This window comes from Spermophilus citellus, assembly GCF_964194105.1.
Source record: "Spermophilus citellus genome assembly, chromosome: 8".
Taxonomy (NCBI): Eukaryota; Metazoa; Chordata; class Mammalia; order Rodentia; family Sciuridae; genus Spermophilus; species Spermophilus citellus.
In genome coordinates, this window is record NC_138189.1 from 30,729,136 (window position 1) to 30,749,818 (window position 20,683).

At 41.6% G+C, this 20,683-nt stretch overlaps 1 protein-coding gene across 2 annotated transcripts in view; it reads left to right on the forward strand.

Annotated features, from left to right (window-relative positions):
- Positions 1 to 11,140, forward strand: part of KLF3 (KLF transcription factor 3) — a 33,399-nt gene extending 22,259 nt beyond the window's left edge. For both annotated transcript variants that reach the window (XM_081303234.1, XM_081303235.1), the window contains exons 4-6: positions 69 to 222; positions 4,978 to 5,138; positions 7,287 to 11,140. In XM_081303234.1, the coding sequence (XP_081159360.1) occupies positions 69 to 222; positions 4,978 to 5,138; positions 7,287 to 7,468 (497 nt within the window). In that variant the 3' untranslated portion in view covers positions 7,469 to 11,140. The remainder of the gene's footprint in view (positions 1 to 68; positions 223 to 4,977; positions 5,139 to 7,286) is intronic.
- Positions 11,141 to 20,683: the final 9,543 nt, after the last annotated feature.

The window sequence follows — 20,683 nt, forward strand, 5'->3', positions numbered from 1 at the left end:
TAGTGAGCATTTAAAAGCTGAAATTGGCAAATTATATGTAGAGTGACTTTTCCTTTTTTATTTTTTAGTACCTGTAATTGAATCATATGAGAAGCCCATATTACAGAAAAAAATTAAAATTGAACCTGGGATTGAACCACAGAGAACAGATTATTATCCCGAAGAAATGTCACCACCCCCTTTAATGAACTCGGTGTCCCCCCCTCAAGCATTGTTGCAAGAGTAAGTATATTTAGGCTTACCTGGCTTTTTTGTGTCTTGGGACCTGGAGTGGAAAGACAGGTTGCAAACGTGACATGCTGTGAATGACCAGGAACTTCTTACATTGTGTTGCATCTAGTAGACGGTAACTCTGGTCAAAGACAGAGACTCTCTCCAAAAACAGTGCACTTTCTAGCATTGCGACAACAGTTACCTCAGCTTTTCAGTGAATTTGTCACCCATGATTTTTCACCTCACCACATAAATCTTTTTGTTTGTTTTTCCATCCTTCCTGGCTTGTGTGCATAGTTTTCCTGTGCAAAGGGCGAATCCTTGCATAGATTGGATCTGGTGTTCTAGAGAGTCCACGTAGCTGGGGTCATGAAATGGTTCACGTGGACACACAGATTCCTCTCTGGTGTTATTCCTGACATGTCTGTTATGGGAGATGTCTTTAATCAAAGTCTTCCAGCCAGCCTCAAGCCCCAAAGAGGAGTTCCAAAATGAGTCCTGTAAACAGCACTGGCAACAGAAGCTTGTTCTTGAGACCCAGAGAAGCTCAGTGCTGAAAGGACTCTATTCTCAGATCTTCATAGCTGCCTGCAGGGTGTTCTGTGTCCTGTAGAATTGCCATCCGCAGGAGGCCTGTGCTGTGTGCACGTGCTCTGACACAGGTCAAATAGTATCCCATGTGGGATCGGCCACTGTAGACATCCTTGCCTTGCCCAGGTGGTCACTCTACAGGCTATGTTTGCGGTTGCTGCAAAGATGGCCTTTGAATCCTGGCTGCTCACCACGTGTATGACCTTGGGCTAATCACTCCTCTTTACTTTCATTATTGATTCGAATCATTGCTGTTGTAATTATGTTGTGGTGCTTCAGTTCAATGGCCTAGTTCAAGGGCAATAGCCATTGTCTCTGCTGGGTCCCACCATCATCTTCTTCCCATATCACTTTTTTCTCCACCTTGAATAAATGCTCTATCCATCTTTTCACTTCTCTTCTCTACCTTCCTCTTACACACTTAACAGCCAAATCAAAGTCTCTGCTTTTAGAGGAGCTGTTTTCTAGTGACTTCAAATATAATCTAATGGTACCTACATTTAGCTTGGGGAGATGCCTTCGTGGTAGCCCACTTTTAATTCTCCCCTGCAGTGAGCTGTAGTCTTTTTTGTTTTTGTTATCATTTATTCCCTGATAGATGAAGTAAAGAATGCATCTTCTTACCCAGCTACAGCAGCCAGCAGGGAGACTGTCTGAGAGAGTTGTATACTGTTACTACTCACAATTACATAGTGCCCTCCCTAAAGAACTTTTCCAGGTATTTGCAAAGGAATTGTTTCCTTCAGGGTAAATAGAGAACTGATGAGCTAGACGTTCAGTCACTGGCCTTAGTCACAGTTTGCTGTGGGGACCTGCACTTGATCTGTTCCTGATGAGTGCTGTCTCTGCTGTCTTGTCCATAGCTAAGGAGCTGACTGCATCTATTTAAGCACTCAGGTAAAAGGAAGCACAGTGACTGAGTAAAATGGTCACATCTTGAAGGCTGAATCACCTCTTTCTGATGATGAGGGGTATCTCTGGCAAGGTAACATGTAATTGTTAACTTGTAATTGTTCCTGCCGCCCCCCCCCATAGAAAAGATACCATGTAACTAAATAAAGCCAAGAACCAACATAGGGAGAAATCCATTGACTGAAAAAGTATTGTCCAAAGTCTAGGCTATTCTGAATTATAATTCAAAACATTTTAGAAGAATATTTGAAAGCAGTCTCATTTTCTGGGTGATCTCAAACCCAATGGCTTTTAATGAGGAATGAGTAATGTGCTTATTTTAATGCTGACCTAAGAATGCATTTTGCTCCAAAAGGGGAGAAAAAAAAATTCAGATTAGCCACAACTGGGACATGGACTCTTTAAGTAATTCTCTTACAGATGTGATTAAGTAATGTCTTGGAGTGGGCCCAGTAGCAGCCCACATAGGAAACCAGCTAGCTAGGAACGGGTCACTTGAACCAAGAGCCCAGGACTATTGCAGTGAGGCAGACACAGGAATATTTGCCTTAGGAAGCACCTCTTCCCAAAGACTGAGGTTACGGCTTTAAAATTCATTTGTTTGATCCTAGAGTTAGAACTTTAGCCTTAACAGCACTCACAGGTATATCAGATGCCTCTTGTTATATATTTGCATATGTGAAGCTGTATGTAGAACAAAAAGCTTAAGGATTCAATTGCTCTGTCATCTGTATTGTAGCAAACTTAGGAGAGGTCAGCCTAACTCAAAACAAAGACCAGATAAACAGCGATCAGGTATCTGATACTTGATAGCTGTTCTCACTTCTTGGTTATGATCCTGAACCTCCTCTTAAGAATGAGGAGTTAGAAGACCAGAAAACTGTGAGGTCTCAAGACCCTATCAACAGCTATCATTTAGGAAGTTTACCTCTGGGGCAAATGTCATTCTTAGGTGCTTCGTGCACATTTCCCACAATAACCTTTGAAGAAAATACTGTGTCTCCCAAAAGTATCTGAGGTAGCATTGCAATCATCACGCCTGTTACAAAGAAATTAAGTACCTGGCCCAGCATCACAGATGCTATCAGTGACAGAACTGGAATTTAAAGTTGGAGTGTATCCAGATCCACAGCTAGGAAAAGCAATCATAATCACTGTGCTAAAACTATTAGATTCCTGTCCCATAAAGTCCAATAAAATTGCAAGAGATTTCTAAAGTTATCCTGGGATAGATATTTGCCCCGTATCCCAGAGACTTAGGAGATATAGTTAACCATTGAATTTCTTCCTCGGCATTTGGTTTCCTAGAGTTGAAAGTTAAAAATAAATTGATACATTTCTTTTTTATGAAGGATTGTGAACGAATAATTCCACATTTTAAAAAATTATGTCTGTAAACCTCTGGCTTCTCTGTTTTCCCCATTATTTGTAATTGTGCGCGCGCGTGTGTGTGTGTGTGTGTGTGTGTGTGTGTGTGTGTGTGTGTGAGAGAGAGAGAGAGAGAGAGAGAGAGAGAGAGAGAGATTAAAGACTTTCTCTCCATCCCGCCCCGAGTCTCTAAACACTCCTGGTTTGTCCATCTGTTCCCTCCTCCCTTCCAGGCATCAGGGTAGGAAGGCCAAGTGACACTCGCAGCTGACAGTTTTCTTTCCTAATAGGAGTGTCAGGAGTAAGTCAAGGTCGCTTAAAATAATCATATCTTTTGTTCTTTTTTCTTATCACTTAGCATGCCTGTCAACCTTACTGACAAGGGATGTGTATTCAGATTTTTAAAAGACAAAAAACAAATCTCATTTCAGGGACTCCCTTATTGACTGCATGATTTATTTGTTTGGGTCTCAACAACTTGAGTGTTCACCCTCATCAAATCCTTGTCTTTTCCCCTTTTCACCAGTCTTTTTTCTCCTCCTGCACACTCACACAAAACATTCCCATGTGATCCAGAACATCTTTAGGAGCGAAAGACATCTTTGGTCACAGCTGGAGGCCAGCACGTGCCCCTGTAATGTATAGAGTGCTCCATCATCAGGAGAGTGAGCTTCTTGGTGGCAGATGCTGTCAGAGGGAAGCCTGAGAACATGAGGCACCGCTTTTCTCAGCCTTTCCCCAGCTGCCTTTTCTCTCAACCAAATTTCCTTTCTGAGAAAGACACAGTTGATAGTAATGATGCTTAATGGGATTTGATTTCAGATCCACCTAGGAAAATTATGCAAATTCTGGAATGTGAGAGAAAGTAGGAAGGATGTCAGGCATCCCAGGGGGAGCTGGCAGGTTGATGCTGGGGAGCTGATGTCATGGGGAATGGCCTTCCTCTCTCCCCTCTAGGATTTTTTTTTTTTTTTTCTCTTTTGAAATAGGGTCTCACTCAGTTGTTGAGGCTGGCCTTGAACTTGCTGTTCTCCTGCCTCAGCCTCACATCACCGGCCTTACAGGTGTGTGCCACTGCACCTGGCCCTCACCCTCCCTCCTAACGCTGCAGTGGAACTCTTTCTAGTGCAGGAGTGGTAGTGCCAGCACAGGCTGCTGTCAGTCTTCTATCCCACATATGTGGAGCTCAGTGAGCAGCCAGAGGCTTGGTTACTATCTGTACTACACATTTATGTTTGTGAAGATGGCAATGCCAACATTTTTTTTTTTCCTCATAAGAGCCAGCATTTGAAATTTGAACGTGAATTGGCAGTCTTTAAAAGATGCTGCTAAATGTTAGTTATATAAAGGATGAAATGTAGAGACATCCTACAGTATTGTTGCTCGAGATATAAGAATTTGACTTTTTCTATTTTTCCCTAAAGAATAACAACAAAAATCAGTGCCACCAATGGAAAAATATAGTACCGTGTTCAGCATTGCCTAGTACCATGAAATCTTATCGATAGGCAGGTTTTTACTGCGGGAAAGATCCTCTCCCAGCGTGGCACCTCCCTCTAGCATAGCATCTAACCCTTCTTGCTGTCATTACTTATCTCCATGTCTGTCTCCCCCTAGAGTGTGAGCTCCTCGAGGGCAGGAACCCTGTTTTTATTCATCTTTGTGTCCTGGTGCCAAGCCCAGTGCCTGGCTCATGGTAGGTGCTCACTCAATGTTTGTTGAATGAATATAGCAGTGCTTCTTGGGTTGAACGGCTAAATTTTTTGTTGTTGTTTATTTTGTTGGGTTTTTTTTGTTTGTTTGTTTTTGCCCAATGTTGTTAATGCTTTTAGTCGACTGAAGAAAAGGCAGCAGCTTCACTCAACAGTTCTCACTTGACCTTGGCTTTCACAGGAATCACCCCTCAGTCATAGTACAGCCTGGGAAGAGACCTTTACCTGTGGAATCTCCAGATACCCAAAGGAAGCGGAGGATACACAGATGCGATTATGATGGATGCAACAAAGTGTACACTAAAAGCTCCCACTTGAAAGCACACAGACGAACACATACAGGTAGTAGAAACACCGGCCCCTCTTCTATCTTAAGAAGTAGGCAGGTGAAAGTCAACTTCTGGCTTCCACCATGTTTTGCAGGTTGAGCATCCCTAACCCAAAAATTAGAAATCTGAAATTTTGGGAGCACTTTGGATTTCTGGATTAGACCTGCTGAACTGATAAAGGTCTGTGCAAACTTTCCAAAATCTGAAAAACTCTGAAGTCTGAAACACTTCTAGTCTCCAGGGTTTTGCATTAGGAGCTCTCATCCTGCATGTTGAAAGTTTTCCAGGCCTCTGCAAAGTTACCACAGTCACCCACAGATGTCTCTGTCAGTCATAGAAGAGCAGTTTTTATAATGATTGCCTTTTGTAATGAATTTGAGTAGATTAGAATAATCCCTGCAACCAGGTCCCCACAATCTCTTGAAGTGCTGTCCTCTAGCCAGGAAAGGGATGGAGACTTTGTTGCTGGAACAGAAGGGGAAGCGCTCTCACCACCAAGGATGTGGCCTTCCTGTGAGCTCTTGTAGCATACATATATGATAAAATTTATCATAGCAAAGAACACTTCTTTACACAGAGCAATAAAATGCAACAGTGCCATAGAAATGGAATTCAAATAGAATGCTGTCCTCCATAGAAATAAAAATTTAATATATTCAGGTAGTGTCCATCTTTTAAAATTGAAGGAACTCCTATGCCATTGCCTACACTATTTGCCTACACCATTTTGGTCAATACTGAAAATAGATAGTGAGTAGCCAGATCATATAAACATTGTTACATAGATGGAGAAAATGTGCACTTGCTATCACTGCTTTCCTGACTTAAGAAAATCATACAGAAACGTTTTCAATAGCCTGATTGATTGCAGTCAGTATTGATGATTGATGTGTACAGTCAGCTCATGTCACCTCAGACTGTCCAATGTAAAATTTTGGTTTAGCAGCAGTTTGCCTCTGTGTACATTTTCCTGAACTCAGAATGCAGATTGCCCTACTGAATTTTGAGAATTGTTCTTATTAGGAACATTAACAAAGAGAGGAATTTGGGGTTTGGAAGCATCCTGAGTTGTCGGTGAGACTCAGGCATGGTTAACAACTTCCAGCCTAAAATGAGGAAGGCATTGAAATATTTAGATGACAATTCAGATGTACAAATATACCTCTTGTTATGTATATTCTGTGGGCACAGGAGATCCTATAAATCTAGCAAGGTTTCTAGAGAGCGGGCATGTTCATCTGATACCCAGTACCCACTACAGGCCAAGTATCCCTCATCTGCTATCTTGGAGCCAGATGTGATTCAGATTTCAGATTTGATTGGAATTTGAAATATTTGCAAATACATAATGAGATATCTTGGGGATAGGATCCAAGTCTAAACACAAGATTTGTTTCATATGTACCTTATTTATATACATGGCCTGAAGCTAATTTTGTACAATAGTTTAATTTTCTGCATGAGACGAAGTTTCATGGTGTAGAATTTTCTACCTACAGCAATGTGTCAGTGCTCATTTTGGATTTGGGATTGTTGGGTCAGGGATGCTTAACCTGAATTGGTCCTTTTAAATGTTAAGATTGCTATTAATAGCGCTTTTTATTAGTAAGAGCCTTCAGACTGGTTCTCCTCATCATTTTCCCATAAGGGTCTTCTAATCATCACCTGTAATTATCACTGTAATACAGGAGGGTGATGTAGAAACCTAGCTTCTGAGAGGTGGCATATTATTTGAAAACTTTTGAATAGTTATAGGAAAATGCCTCAAACTTTGAAATTTGACTTATTGAATCCGTAGTACTACATATAATTAAGCTCTCAAGTAGGTTGAAGACTTAGAAAAATACCAGTATAGATCACCATGTGCTTCAGATTGGTAGTCACTCAGAATGGATCTCATTTTCTTTATGCTTTAAGAACTCTTAAAATCCATCTCCATTTGGGGGTTTTGTTTTGTTTTGTTTTTGCTAGCAGTCATTTAAACATTAGAAGAATTGATTCATTTTTTTCTTATTTGTTCTGAAATGCTTTACAGACCAGTGTGTTATTGAAGGGACAAATATATGACCTTCTCTTGGGAATAATATTTTTCAATAGCATTAACTCAGCCTTTACCATCTTTTCAAAAAAAAATTAAGCTCTTTTCTCTTTCCTTTTGCAGGAGAAAAACCCTACAAATGTACATGGGAAGGATGCACATGGAAGTTTGCTCGGTCTGATGAACTAACAAGACATTTCCGGAAACATACTGGAATCAAACCTTTCCAGTGCCCAGACTGTGACCGCAGCTTCTCCCGTTCTGACCACCTTGCCCTACATAGGAAACGCCACATGTTAGTCTGAAAGCCTCCGTCTCCGCCTCATTGTGACTCCCCACTCTCCTGGCTCTCTCTCTGTCCTCCCTCCCATTATCTAACTCATTTTTTACATGTACATTTTAATTTTGATTCAGCTGGTCTGAATCTCTGAATTTATATCATTCAAAACTTCCATATGGTCAGTAGTCGATACTCTCTAATCCTCCCTCTCCTTACCACGGGTCAGACCTAAAGAATGTGAACACTTTTTTTTTTTTTTCCGGGGATGCTAAGCAAACCCTTCTTACGTTTAATGTAATGAGAATAAGGGAACATGTAAACTAACATACCAATTGTCGGTTTCTCCATGTATTCCTCAAAGAATGTCAAAAGTAAATGTGTTAGAAATACAGTATCAAGCCTGCTAGTCCTTGCCAGAGACATCCGTACCTCTCTGCCTGGTGATCCCATTTTATGCTTGACAGCAAAGAGAAGGGTGGCCCCAATCACCAGTTATAGGAGAACATGCAGCAAGATGTCACACGAGCCCAGTCAACTCTGCCATTGTCCTTCACACATCTTCCATGTGGACCTGGATTATTGTCACTTCTAAATCAATGCCCTCTTGTATGCCGGAAGCTACATGGAGGGCTGTGCCACCATTGGGTGATGAGCCAGGGCTGCCAAATTAGGTGGGTGATATGTGACAGCTCAAGACATGGGATACTGCTGTGCCTTGTAACAGCAAGCAGTAGAAGCAGAGGAGCATTGAGGGGAGATGCAGGGTGCAAAGCGGGAAGTTGGCAGTTCCTCCTGAGCTAGGGCCTGTCAGTGAGGTGTCCAGATTTGGTCAGCTGTGCCGTGCATCTGTAGAGCTTCAGTCTCTGTGCAGAGTGCAGAACCATGCTGCAAAACCAGGTGCCTGTGGGGTTATCCACACAACTGTCTCCATTCCTCTACAATATCCTTTGGATGGTCAAGTTTGAGAGTAAGGAATCCACAGAAATATTTGCCCAGTAATGATTTAAAAAAAAAAAAAATCTTTTGGGTAAGGGTATGAATGGTCTTTCTTTTATCTAACTTACTTATAGCTTTTTTGCATACAGGGAAACATTGAGTGGTACTTGTATTCCCCTGTCAAATCAGTCGCACAGCTTTCTGTGTGAGCTGGGAGGTGCCAGACTGGCTGTCCTTTGTGTTCATGGCACATATCATAAGTGAGCATCTGCTAAGGCTTTAGGAGATTGATTCAGTTAACACGTGAGTGACACTATTTGTAAGTATAACTAGTTGTGAAGCACACATACCTTCATTTTAGGAACAGACTTTTGAAAAATATAGAAAACCACAGTTCAGGGATTTATATATGTAGCTTGAAAATTCCCAAAAGTTTACTGTCAGAACTAGGAGTTTCCCATCACTATCCATTATCCTGTCAGAAGAAGAAACTGAAAATAATGACTTGTATTTAAGAGAAATAGCACCATTATCGGAAAGTTTTTCAAAAGCAGGCTTTTGAGTACCACAGTCCAGTAAAAATAAATGATAATGTAGAAATGTCATTAGTCTTCAATTTGAAGCAAATGAGCAAAGGTCGTCAATATGGTTGCATAACCAAATGCCCCTTCATCCCTCCATGAAGGATGGAGGAGGAGAAGAGAGAAGAATGGAATCCTGAAGATTCATCCCAGCCACAGCTCAGGATCCAACACAATCTAAACTGGGAGGAATACATAACTGTTTTAAAATATCATTGAATGAATGATTCTGGAGGCCTGCAAATCGCCCGGGGAGCTTACTTTGGTGGCGCTGTTTAAGTTACCTATAGGGCCGGCACCCCTGTCAGCCCTGTGAACCAGCTGGAAGGAAATGTAGATGAGAAACGCAAAGAAATTTGTTTATCTTGGCACTTGGATTTCTTTTCTTTCAGCACTGCAAAATGTTTAGAATATTACAACATGCTAATCGGGGATTTTGTTTGTTTGTTTTCCTTTTTTTTTTTTTTTTGCAATTATGAAATGAACTAAGGAACAGAAATGACTTCTTTTCTAGCAGGTATCATCTGTATTGTCAATGCTTAGTCACATTTATGCCAGAGTGTTCATGTCTTGAAGTGGTTTTTCAACAATACACTGAAGAATTGAGAGGGAGTGCAGGGGATTTTTTTGTTGTAGGGAAGATCACCAGCTTGTGTTCCAGCCCATATAAAGCGGGGAAAGGAGACAAGAAAGGGTAGAATTGATCTGTGAAACAGCTCAAAGTCTGAGTGCAGTTAATAGAAGGCTTCATGGGTTCTCATGAAATTTGATGTCTGCTACAGCATATTTAAGTTTTGTTCAGAAGACTGTATTATGTTACTATGCAGCTTGCTTCGATCTTTGTTAATAGTTCATTAACAAAGATCCATTTTCACTCTGAAAGAAAAGCAGCTCAGAGTGGCCATTCTCTGTTCCCATGCTGGTTTGATATTCTTTAGATGCCATTGGCCCTTACCAAATTTTCTTATATATATATATATTTGTATTTTACTATGATAGTTGAGAAATTTAGTCTCTTAGTCATTTAGCTATTATTGTGGAAGACCTCAGATATGAGATAAGATGCCCTTGAAACATGGTTTTTTTTTAATGATTCGCCATGTTATTCTCAATCATTATTTAATTGCAATATTTTAATTTGGTGAGAATGATTTGTAAACATGAAGTCGTTGTCATGTAAATTGTTAGTTTATTCAATTATTGCTCAAGTGTCATCTTGGAGAAGTCATAAAAATTAGAATCCATCATATTAGAGTTTCAAAATGTGAATTTACATCATAAATGGGCATTAACATTCTAATTTGCTTGGTTTGGAGAATGTCTGCAGCATAGCTATGTTCAACCAAGGAGATGCTAAATATGCAGAAGTTTCAAGAGCCTTGGAACAGAATTACAGGGGAACTATATGTGTATATGTATGTTTTATTTAACACCCATCTGCACTATCAGTATTGCACTAATGTGGGATTTGAAAGACTATATTGCTGAGACTGTATATCTGCACATCATTCCTGATTAGATTGGTTTAAAGACAATCTCAAAGATCTAAGGTTTAATACAATTTGGTTTGAAAATACACAGTTGTCTTGAAGGAATTGCTGTCACACATAAAGTCGCTCAGAGTTGTCTTTATTCTCTTCTTGGTCAAGGTTAACAATTTCTAAATGATTGCAAATTCACTTAATACATTTACAAAGCCATTTTACATGCATTAAACAGGGCTACAACATGTTTTACAAATACTAGCACTTTTTTTTTCTGTTATGTACTTAGTGTTAGAGGGTCAAAATAATCTTTCTGCTTAGCATCTCTTAAACCATACCTGCAAGTATAGCAGGATTATTACATTTACAGTACTTTAATACTTGTATAAACTATGCAGAAATTTTTAATAAAGTGTAATATATTTTATAAGCTAATAAGACTGAATGGGTAAAGGTTTTTAGCATGCATTAGTATACTTGCAAATACTGAAACATTTTGGTAATCTTTCTTACTAAAGATGTGAATGTTTGATGTACCTTCTCTGTTTCTACTCTGTAGTCCAATGGGAATTCAGTAATGACATTTTGTCATGTCAAACTGTGAACATAAATTTGTACTGTACAGTCCTCATATACTATATACAGTATGCAATATATGTATTATATACTTGTTAATAAAACCATCAGAATATTAAATGTGATCATGTGATTACTATGTAAGCAGTGATCACTAAGAGCAAAAAAGAACCATGTAAATACCCTGCTTAGAAATTTTGAAATAAGTCACTCTGAGCACTCATTGATGGAAGGAAAGAAAAACAGATCAACTTCATGTTGCACTCAAGGAGTTAACTCTTCCCGAAAACTATAACCCAACTAGCAGGAAGTCTAAGCTCAAACCTTAAAACAAACAACCCAGCATAAATCTATAAATTCACCTAGTGCATTCTTGAAATATTTATTTGTTGTAAGCCCTACCTATTTCCAAGATGAATTTGCAGAGCCTCCTGGGCTCGGTTTAAGTCTGTCCCTGAGAAGTGTTGGAAACTTAATTCCTCAGTACAGAGGCACTGAGGTGTTGGGCCTGGTGGGAGGTGCTTGTATCATAAGGGTTGAGCCCTCCTGAGTGGATTAATGCCTTCTCATATGACTGTTGATTCTCATGGGAATTAGTTACCTGGAGAGCGGATTGTTACAAAGGGAGACTGCCTCGGGTTTTGTCTTTTCCACACACAATCACTTTCCCTTCCTCTTTCAGCTTCCACTATGTGAAAGCATAAGGACCTCACAAGATGTGTGGCCACCCTCACCTCCCCATCTTGAACTTTGGACCTCCACAACCATGAGGCTAAACTTTTCTTTTATAAATTATCCAGTCTTGGGTATTCTGTTTATAGCAACAGAAAATAGACTTGAGACACAAACGTGCTCTAAATTTTTAAGTAGGATAAAACCTCACGACTCATCACTTGGGGTAGTCAGGAACAGGAGTGTAACCACATTAAAGAGTTAAATAATAAGTCAATGATTCTGGAGCAGTCTGATTACTGTCCATGCCTTTAGTGACCACATCCATGGACATAGTCTTTGCAGCCTCACAGCGACAATAGGAAGTTTCTGATAAGGATCTAGAGTTCTTTTGGGGGCAAAATGTAATAGCCTTCTCCTGCCCACATTCCACCCAGGCAGTGGGAATGGGGTTCCCCTCAGTGGAATGGGCTGGCTGAGAAATAAAAGCTAAGAGAAATGAGCGAAAAAACCACAGAACACAGAAAATTTCAAAGCAGAAGCAGGATGAGGCAAGCTGATCAGATGGATTAAAATGGCCCCTGCGTCTGCTTTTTTATATTGGGAGACATCAAAGAGATTGTATAGAATGTTCTTTTCCAAAAAAGGTTAAAGGTGGGCTGTTCAGTTCCTGAACAGTTACGCCCATCTCCAGAGCTACCGTGAGGAACCTTCCTAACAGAGCGGAGGGAAAGCTCATGTGCACTGGGCAATCTATTGCTATGGGAGAGCAAGGGAAAGTTCCCAGTGCCAGGCCTATCTCTCCTTGGCATCCATGCAGAGAGATCCTCATGTGTTTCACAGATGGCTTCCAGCAGCCTCCCCTCTTCTGCATCTCCAGCTCAGTGTAAGTGAAAAGATCTCAGCAGCTTCCTCCAGCCCGAACTTCACCTTAACATGAAATGACATCTGACCTGCACTTACCACATGACTCACCTTCAACAGTCACATACACCTACAGATCACCTACATCATAAAGCAGAGAAGTTCCCTGTTAAATCCTAGTGGAATCTTGGCTGGGACTTACCCAGAGGACTGACTGACATTATCCTACTGAATTTCTAATGTATTGATGACAGGACACTTGCCAAGTTCAATAAGACCTGTCCTCCTTCAAGGAATGGGTTCTGTCCAGGTGAATGATCAGGATGGTGACAAATACAAATCTACAAGAAAAGTATTTAAGGAATGCTTGAACAAAGTAAGGATGCTGGACACCAAGAGACAATACATAATCATTGCCCAATTGTTTAAATGCAATCTGGTTGAAGAAAGCGGGATTAGGGTGCTGAGAGCCACTCACAGCCTTGTAAATTCAAACAGCAATTCTTTATTCCCGAACTCACACCGGCACTCTACACACGTTCTGGGGAAATTCACATTCTGGGGAAATTCACGTTCTGGGCCAAATCCACGTACTCCACCAGGCTCTAATCAGCAGGATACGCCCTATTCCCGGCAGGGTACACCTTAAACCTGGAACCGCCCTAAACCCAAGGACCGGGATACTCCCTAAAACCTGATCTGCCCTAAACCCGGATCCACCCTGGTCCTTGAGCAAGGTCACCTTACTCAAGCATACATGCAATGTCACTGCAAATGACCTGAGTCTAAGACAAGCCCATTTCCACAATGGAGAGTCCTTCCTCTAAGCAACATGGGGTAGGCTGACAAGAAAATTTCGATGCGTCATTCCTACTTGACAATGGCTCTCAGCATTAGGGATCTTGCTGGGTCAGTGGGGGTGGGGGTGGAGGATATCTTTCTAGTGTGAATTAAAGGAGAGAAGGAACTGTTTAGGGAAGGATGATGTCATCCCAGTGACTCAGGAGTCTGAGGCAGGAGGATTCCAAGTTCAAGGCCAGCCTCTGCAACTTTGTGAGGTCCTGTCTCAAAAACAGAAAAGGGCTAAAGATGTAGCACAATGGGAAACTCCTGGGTTCAATCCCCAGTACTGCAAAAAATAAAAAAAAAAAAACAGATAAACTTGGGTAGGTTAAAATTTTAAACAGTTAAAAGCAGACAGCAACTAATGGGTCAGACATTGTGATCACCAGTAGTTGGGCTCCCATCAAGAGGGTATGAGAGAAAAACTGACCTGCTGAACTGGAAAGTCCATGATTTGACATTGGTGGCTTCTGATAGGTGTAATTTCTAGCTAGAATTCAATTGGCGGTTTCTCATTGGTTAAATTACTGCCAATCAATTGGTGGTTTCTGATTGGCGAAATCTCTAGCTAGCGATCAAGGCAACTTCTGATTGGTTAAACTTTCCCCAGGCTCTGACCATCCCCTGGGTTACCTTTCAGTTTGCTCATATGGGAACCCAAGGCTCTGGAGCTGTCTCAACCTAGTGGCCTCCTGGTTTAATCAGGTTTGCACTGTTGTGACTGAAAGGCCTAAAACCAACAGTTTTAGAGGAGGAAAAATTTATTTGGCTCACAGTTTCAGAGGTTTCAGTCCATCATCCACTGACTCTGTAGCTCTGGGCCCAAAGTGAGGCAGCGCATCCTGGCAGAAGGTCATAGGAGAGGAAAGCAGCACCAGATATGGCAAATAGGAAAGAGAGAGAGAGAGAGAGAGAGAGAGAGAGAGAGAGAGAGACCGAGCTCGAGCGCTCCCCTCACCAAGGACAAAATGGAAATCTCAAAGGCATGCACCCAGTGACTTACTTCCTGCAGCCACACCCCTTCTGCCTACAGTTACCACCCTGTTCAGTAGATCCATCCACTGTCAGGCTACACCTCTGATAATCTAATCATTTCACTTCTGAATGTTCCTGTATTGTCTCACACATGAACTTTTGGGGGACAGGGCGCCTCTAAACTATAGCATCTTCCAATTCCTTCTTCTTAGCAATGGGCTGAGTTGGTAGTCAACACGTATAAGCATGTAAGTTAAACTGCTAGGGACCAGAGTATGCACCAAACTCAACGGTGAATTGTCCCTCGCGGGCACATTCACTTTAAGATGTGTCAACCAAACCTGTTGTCTTCTATCAGAGCAGGTCATGGTCGCAGTTGATAATGTCTCTGTATGTACAGAGAGAGATTCCCAAACTGGGATGACGGGTGCTGTAAATGAGAACTATTTTTAAACTTATGACCTGGGGGTGGGAGAGCAGGGGCCAGTCCTCAAACGAGTGGAGACAAGTTGACTGCTGTGAATGCTTCTGCGTTTGACATCCTGGTTTTGCCTTCCCTCCAGCACGGGGTAGTCGTTAAAAATAGAAGGCAGAACAGGCTCTTCCTGCTCCTAGATCATGTCCTTTGCATGCACATATTAATGCATTCGATGCTTCCTCCTTCTCTCAAGATTCAGAAATTCCATCCACTCAGGGACTAGCATCTAAAGACGCCAAGCCTTGCTGCTCTTCTCCAGAAGAGACCTGACCTGCTGCTGCCAAGCCCAACAGCTCGCCTCAGTGACAGGCCGGCTGGGCTGTGCTCAGGCGATCTTTCACCCGAACTGCAGACCCCAGCACTTTCAAACCAGCTGCCACCGCATCACCGCCATTGCTCACCTCCCGCCCAAGGAGCAACCCTGCACACCCTGATCGCTGCCCAAGACCCTTCTCTGCCTGGATCTCAGTCCATGACCGCACTGGGAATCCTTCCACTTGTGTCCTGGGCACCACAACCAGAGAAGGCACTGTGAGATAGTTTTTGAAAGAATAGGAGGATCTGAGGTCTGCTCCCAGCTGTGGCCTTAGCCTTAGCCTCTCTCACCTTTCACATGCAACTGGCCACCGTGAAACCTTCTCCATCTGCCTGTCCTATCCTCTGCCACCATCCTGGCCCAGGGCAGGCCTCTTTATTTCTTGCTTGGGATGCACAAGGATCTGGTTTTACTTAATTCAGCCTTGCCTCTTGTAAAGCCTCACCTATTACCACTGAAGTGTGTGTGTGTGTGTGTGTGTGTGTGTGTGTGTGTGTTCCACTCTAACACTCTTCGAACACTTTCCAGATTCTGACTTTGATGGATTCACAAGGTATTCAGGGAAGTATTCACCAAACTCCAATTTACCCCTCAAAACCCCCCTCAAAAGTAAAGGCTTTGGGGGGTTTTCCTCAGGTTAACTCCACTGACTCTCTTCACAGAAACACTCTTAATTCCTTCCATGGCTCCATAGACCTTGTGTTTTCTCAGTTATTAGAACTTATCACCCTATATTGTCAGTTTGCCCCACATGTCTTCTTCACTAGATCTCAGATGTCCCAAACATATTGCTACTCCAGGTGCCCAGCCTCCAGTCCCCAGGGCCAGGCACAAAGTGTGCCTGGGTGTGCATTTGGAAGTATGTCAAAGAGGTGTTTGAAGGAGCCCATGAATAATAAGAACTAACACTAACTGAGCACTTACTATATCCCCAGCACTAGTCTATATACTTTACAAGTATTGATTGGTTGCTTCTCATCATCATAAGACATTTAACTATTAATCTCTTTTTACATATGGAAATTGAGACACTGACATAGTAATCTACCCAAGCTCACAAAGATAGGAAGCAGGAGAACTAATTTCAAATTCAGGCCATCTATCTCCAGAGCCTACTCTCTTGATTATCACATGCATCTCTGGATGGCCTCCAGAACATATTAGTGCTTCCTCTCAAAATTCGCCCCATATGTGCTTGCCCATATTCAGCCACCTCCTGGAATTCCCTCCCGCCATCCCAGGCCCCAGTCCCATCCTGGACTAGAAAAATACTAATTCTTCAATAACTACAAGATCAGAATTCCTCCAAGGGGTGAAAGTGAGGGGTGGGTAGGTTTGACGGATTCTGTAAACAAGCGGTTTGGTATTTTTTAAAAAATATCAAATAGAACTTACATAAAGTAAAACCACGCTTTTTAATGTACGTTCCAATGAGTTGGGCTTTGGTTTTGATGCTGGGGATTGAACCCTGCAGTGCTCTATCACTGAGCCACATCCCCAGCCCTTTTTATTTTTCAGTTTGAGGCAGGGCCTTGTTCAATTTTCAAGGTTGGCTTTGAATTTGCTATCCTCCTGCCTCAGCCTCCTGAGTCGCTGGGGTTGTAGCCATGTGCCACTGCATTTGGCTCCAAGGAGCTTTGACAAACACATACAGTAGAGTCACAATCAAGTCACAGCTCGATTATACCTTTCCCTAAAATCCTCTTGGGCTCCTTTGTAGTCAACCCCACCTCCGGTCTATTGATTCCCTGTTTTTTCGCCTTTTGTATATGTCTGCAGCTGTTTTGAGTCTGACATCTCTTGCTTAGCACTGTGGGTTTGAGATTCATCCATGTGCCTACATGTTTTTGTTCCTTTTAATATTGAATATGGATGTCCCATGATAGGCTTTATATATTCACCAGTTAAATGCTATTTGATTATTTTCAATTTGGGAGCAATTATGAATAAAGTCACTATAAATATTCATATACAGGCTGTGCATTAACCTTTTTGTTGTTCATTTTTAATTTATTTATGTTTTTGTTCATTGTTCATTTGCTGAAGAGTGGCATTGCTAGATCATGCAGTAGGTGAACACTTGGCTCTTTAATGGCTTCTGAACTCCAGAGCAGCTGTGCACTTGCACTAGCAATGGCTAAGGTCTCCACACCTCTCCAGCTTGCTATCACCAAGTGCTTCGTCTCAGTCCACCTACTAGGTGGAGTGAGATCTCACTGTGGTCTTAATTTGTACTTCTCCTGTGACTTACAATGAGCATTTTTCAATGTTTTTATTTGTTATTCATCTATCTTCTTCGGCAAAGGGTCTTTTCAAATATTTTGCCAATTTTGTATTAGGTTGTGCTAGGAGCCACAAGCAAATATACGATGTATGGCACCTTTGGTTGTAAAGTGACGCCAGCTAGCCACTGAGATGATTATGTTAAGATTTACATTCATATGGAAATTGGACTCCCGCTGTTCACCTTGGCCTGCTACCGGACTCATGTTACGGGACTCATGGAGAGTTCCCATTGGTTGGGGAAGGATAGTAGGAGGGAATTCCGGGGGAGGTCCGGGGGACCCCCGGTTCCGGGGAACGCGCGGTTCCGGTGGAGGCCCGCGTGGGAGGACCGGGTTTGGCTTGCCAGCGCCTACAGAGTATTGGCGGCTTTTTCAAAATAAAGTTTTGTTCCTGCTTGAGTGGCTCGTGATTCTGTGCCCAGCCAAGACTGCGGCAGGTTGTTTGTTATTGTTCAGTTTTGTTTATTTGCTTGTTTTGGTACCAGGGATTTATCCCAGGAGTGCTTAATGGCTGAGTCACATCCTCAGCCCTTTTATTTTATTTTATTTTTTAATTTTGAGTCAGGGTCTTGCTAAGTTGATTAGGGCCTCTCCAAGTTGCTGAGGCTGGCTTTGAACTTGGGATTCTCCTTCCTCAGCTTCCTGAGCTCCTGGGATGATAGGTGTAGACCACCATGCCTGGCTGTTAGTGTCAAGTTTTGAGAAGTCTCTATATTCTGGACATTAAGTCTTGTTTTGCTAATCTTTCCACCCAGTCTATAGTTTATATTTTGACCTGGGGAAGTTTTTAATTTTTATTAAGTTTATTAATTTTTAAAAATTTTTATGGAGCATACTTTTCCTGTTCTAAGAAATCTTTGCACAACCCAAAGTCATCAGGTTTTCTCTTATTTTGTCTTTCTCAAGATTTTTATAGTTCACTCTTCTTTCTCACTGCCAAGTGCAATGGCAGAGGCTGTGGACCAGGACCCTGTGGGCAATACCTGCCCAGCACAAGCCCCAAAGATGCATCCTATCCCCATTTTCAATCAGAGTTGGGAGAGGATTATGGGGAGAAGGGAACAGAAGAAAGCGGTATTTAAATCCAAGACTGAAGTCCTAGCCTCATCTCGAAGGCAACCACCTTTGAAAACACTCTGAGAATTGGACTGTGTAGAAAACCACCCAGGTCTCAGACTGGCCTCTGAGAAGCATGAGGTTCATCAGACCAGAATGTACTACACAGGTTCAAAAATGAAATTAATATTCCAATCACAGCCCACAAAAGTGGGCCAGGGTTCAGATGTGTTCTATACCTAAACAGATTGCTTGTCTGCTAAGATAGAAGGTTCAACTGGAGTCTCCTAATACACAGATTCGAAACTACAATCCAGAGTTACTCTAAATAGGAAGAACCAGGAAAATCTCACCCTGATCGAGAAAAAAAAAAAAAAAAACAAGCACTAAACTCCCAAATGACAGAAATGTTGAGATTATCTGATAAAGATTTTAAAATCACTATCATAAAAATTCTCCTTAAAGCAATTATAAATGCATTCTTGGAAGAAATGGAAAACTAGAAAATATTAGCAAAGAAATAAGAGTCAAAAGACAAATTCTAGAACTGAAAAGTACAATATCCAAGGTAACAAAAACCTACCAAATGGGCTCAACAAGCAAAATAAAGATTTGAGGAAGGGATCTGAAAACTCAAAGATAGATCAAAGCAAATTGTCTAATCTGAACATCAAGGAGGATATAAGTTGACAAAAATGAACATAGCCTCAGAGACACGTGGCAGAAGGACAGAAGGTGTCATGCCATGTCACTGAGGTCCCAGAAGGGGAGAAGGAAGTGCAGGGCTGAAAAATATTTGAAGAAATCACGTCTGAAAACTGTCCAAATTTGTTGAAGATAGAACCCAAGGATTTAAGAAACTTAACAAACTCCAAAAAGGATAAATCCAAAGACATTCTCACCAAGACACGTCATCATCACACTGCTGAAAAACAAAGACCAACCACAAACAACAAAATGTGGAGTCAGACACAACATGCATGGAGCTTGATATTGAATTTTTATACAGAAACTAGATTGATATTAGCTCCAGGAAGAGTAAGTGGTTTTATGAGAACTTTTTAAAGTATTTAATTGTAGGAAACAATTAAATAAAACTTCCCAGGTTCCCCTCTGTCCAGACCTGTCACCTTCAGTGTCAGGAGTCTCCTTTATCACAGGTGTTGTTCCCATTAAGCCACCTGCATGCAAATCTGTCTTTGTGTGCATCTCCAGGTGACCTGATACAGGTATGTGCCATTGGCATAGTGGCAGGGAAAGAGGACCCTGGTTTGCTCTTTCAGATGGTGGTGTGGTGAGACCAACAGTGGTGAGCTGGCTGGTGGATATTATTATTAAATGTACTCCCATTTTATACTTTATTTTAAATAGTTTGGTTTAGATTATGTGCATGAATATACATATTTTTCATTTTTCTTTATTTTTTTTTCTTTAGAACAGGGTCTCACTAAGTTGCTTGAGTCCTTGCTAAATTGCTGAGGCTGGCCTCAAACTGGGGAACCCCCTGCCTCAGCCTCCTGCATCGCTGGGATTATAGGCAAATGCCACTGCACTTGGCTACATTTTTTTTTTAAGAGATGGGGGAGTCTCACTATGTTGCACAAGCTGACCCAACTCCTGAGCTTGAGGGATCCTCCTGCCTCAACCTCCTGAGTAGCTAGGACCACATGCAAACTGTGACCAGCTTTGGTTTTAAATATTTAAACATACAATGGGTCTTCATTTGAATTCTTGTGCCAGATCCCACGAATGTTTGGAGTGGTCTTACTCTTCTCTCCTTGTTTCTATTACCATTTCTAGTTTCTGCTGTAGATGAACAATATTGGCTTTATTATATAATCTTGCATCTGGGAAACAGGCTATACCATCTAATTAGTTCTATTCCTTTGCCGGATGGTGCTATGGGTTTATTGCTGTTACTGTTCAATACTTGCAATAACTACAGTAATAACTATTTAATTTTTCCTCTCCATCCCCATATCTCGTATACTCTTCTCTCCTCTTATGATGTTGACCAAATTACACAGCTCCATGTTAAGAGTTAGTGGCAGCTAATGCTTCTTAACCCCATCATAAGCGGATCACCATCCTGACGATCTTTACGGAAAAGTGCCTAAACTTTCCAATACCATGATTCTGTTATGGGATTTGGGGTACACAATCTTTATCTGAAA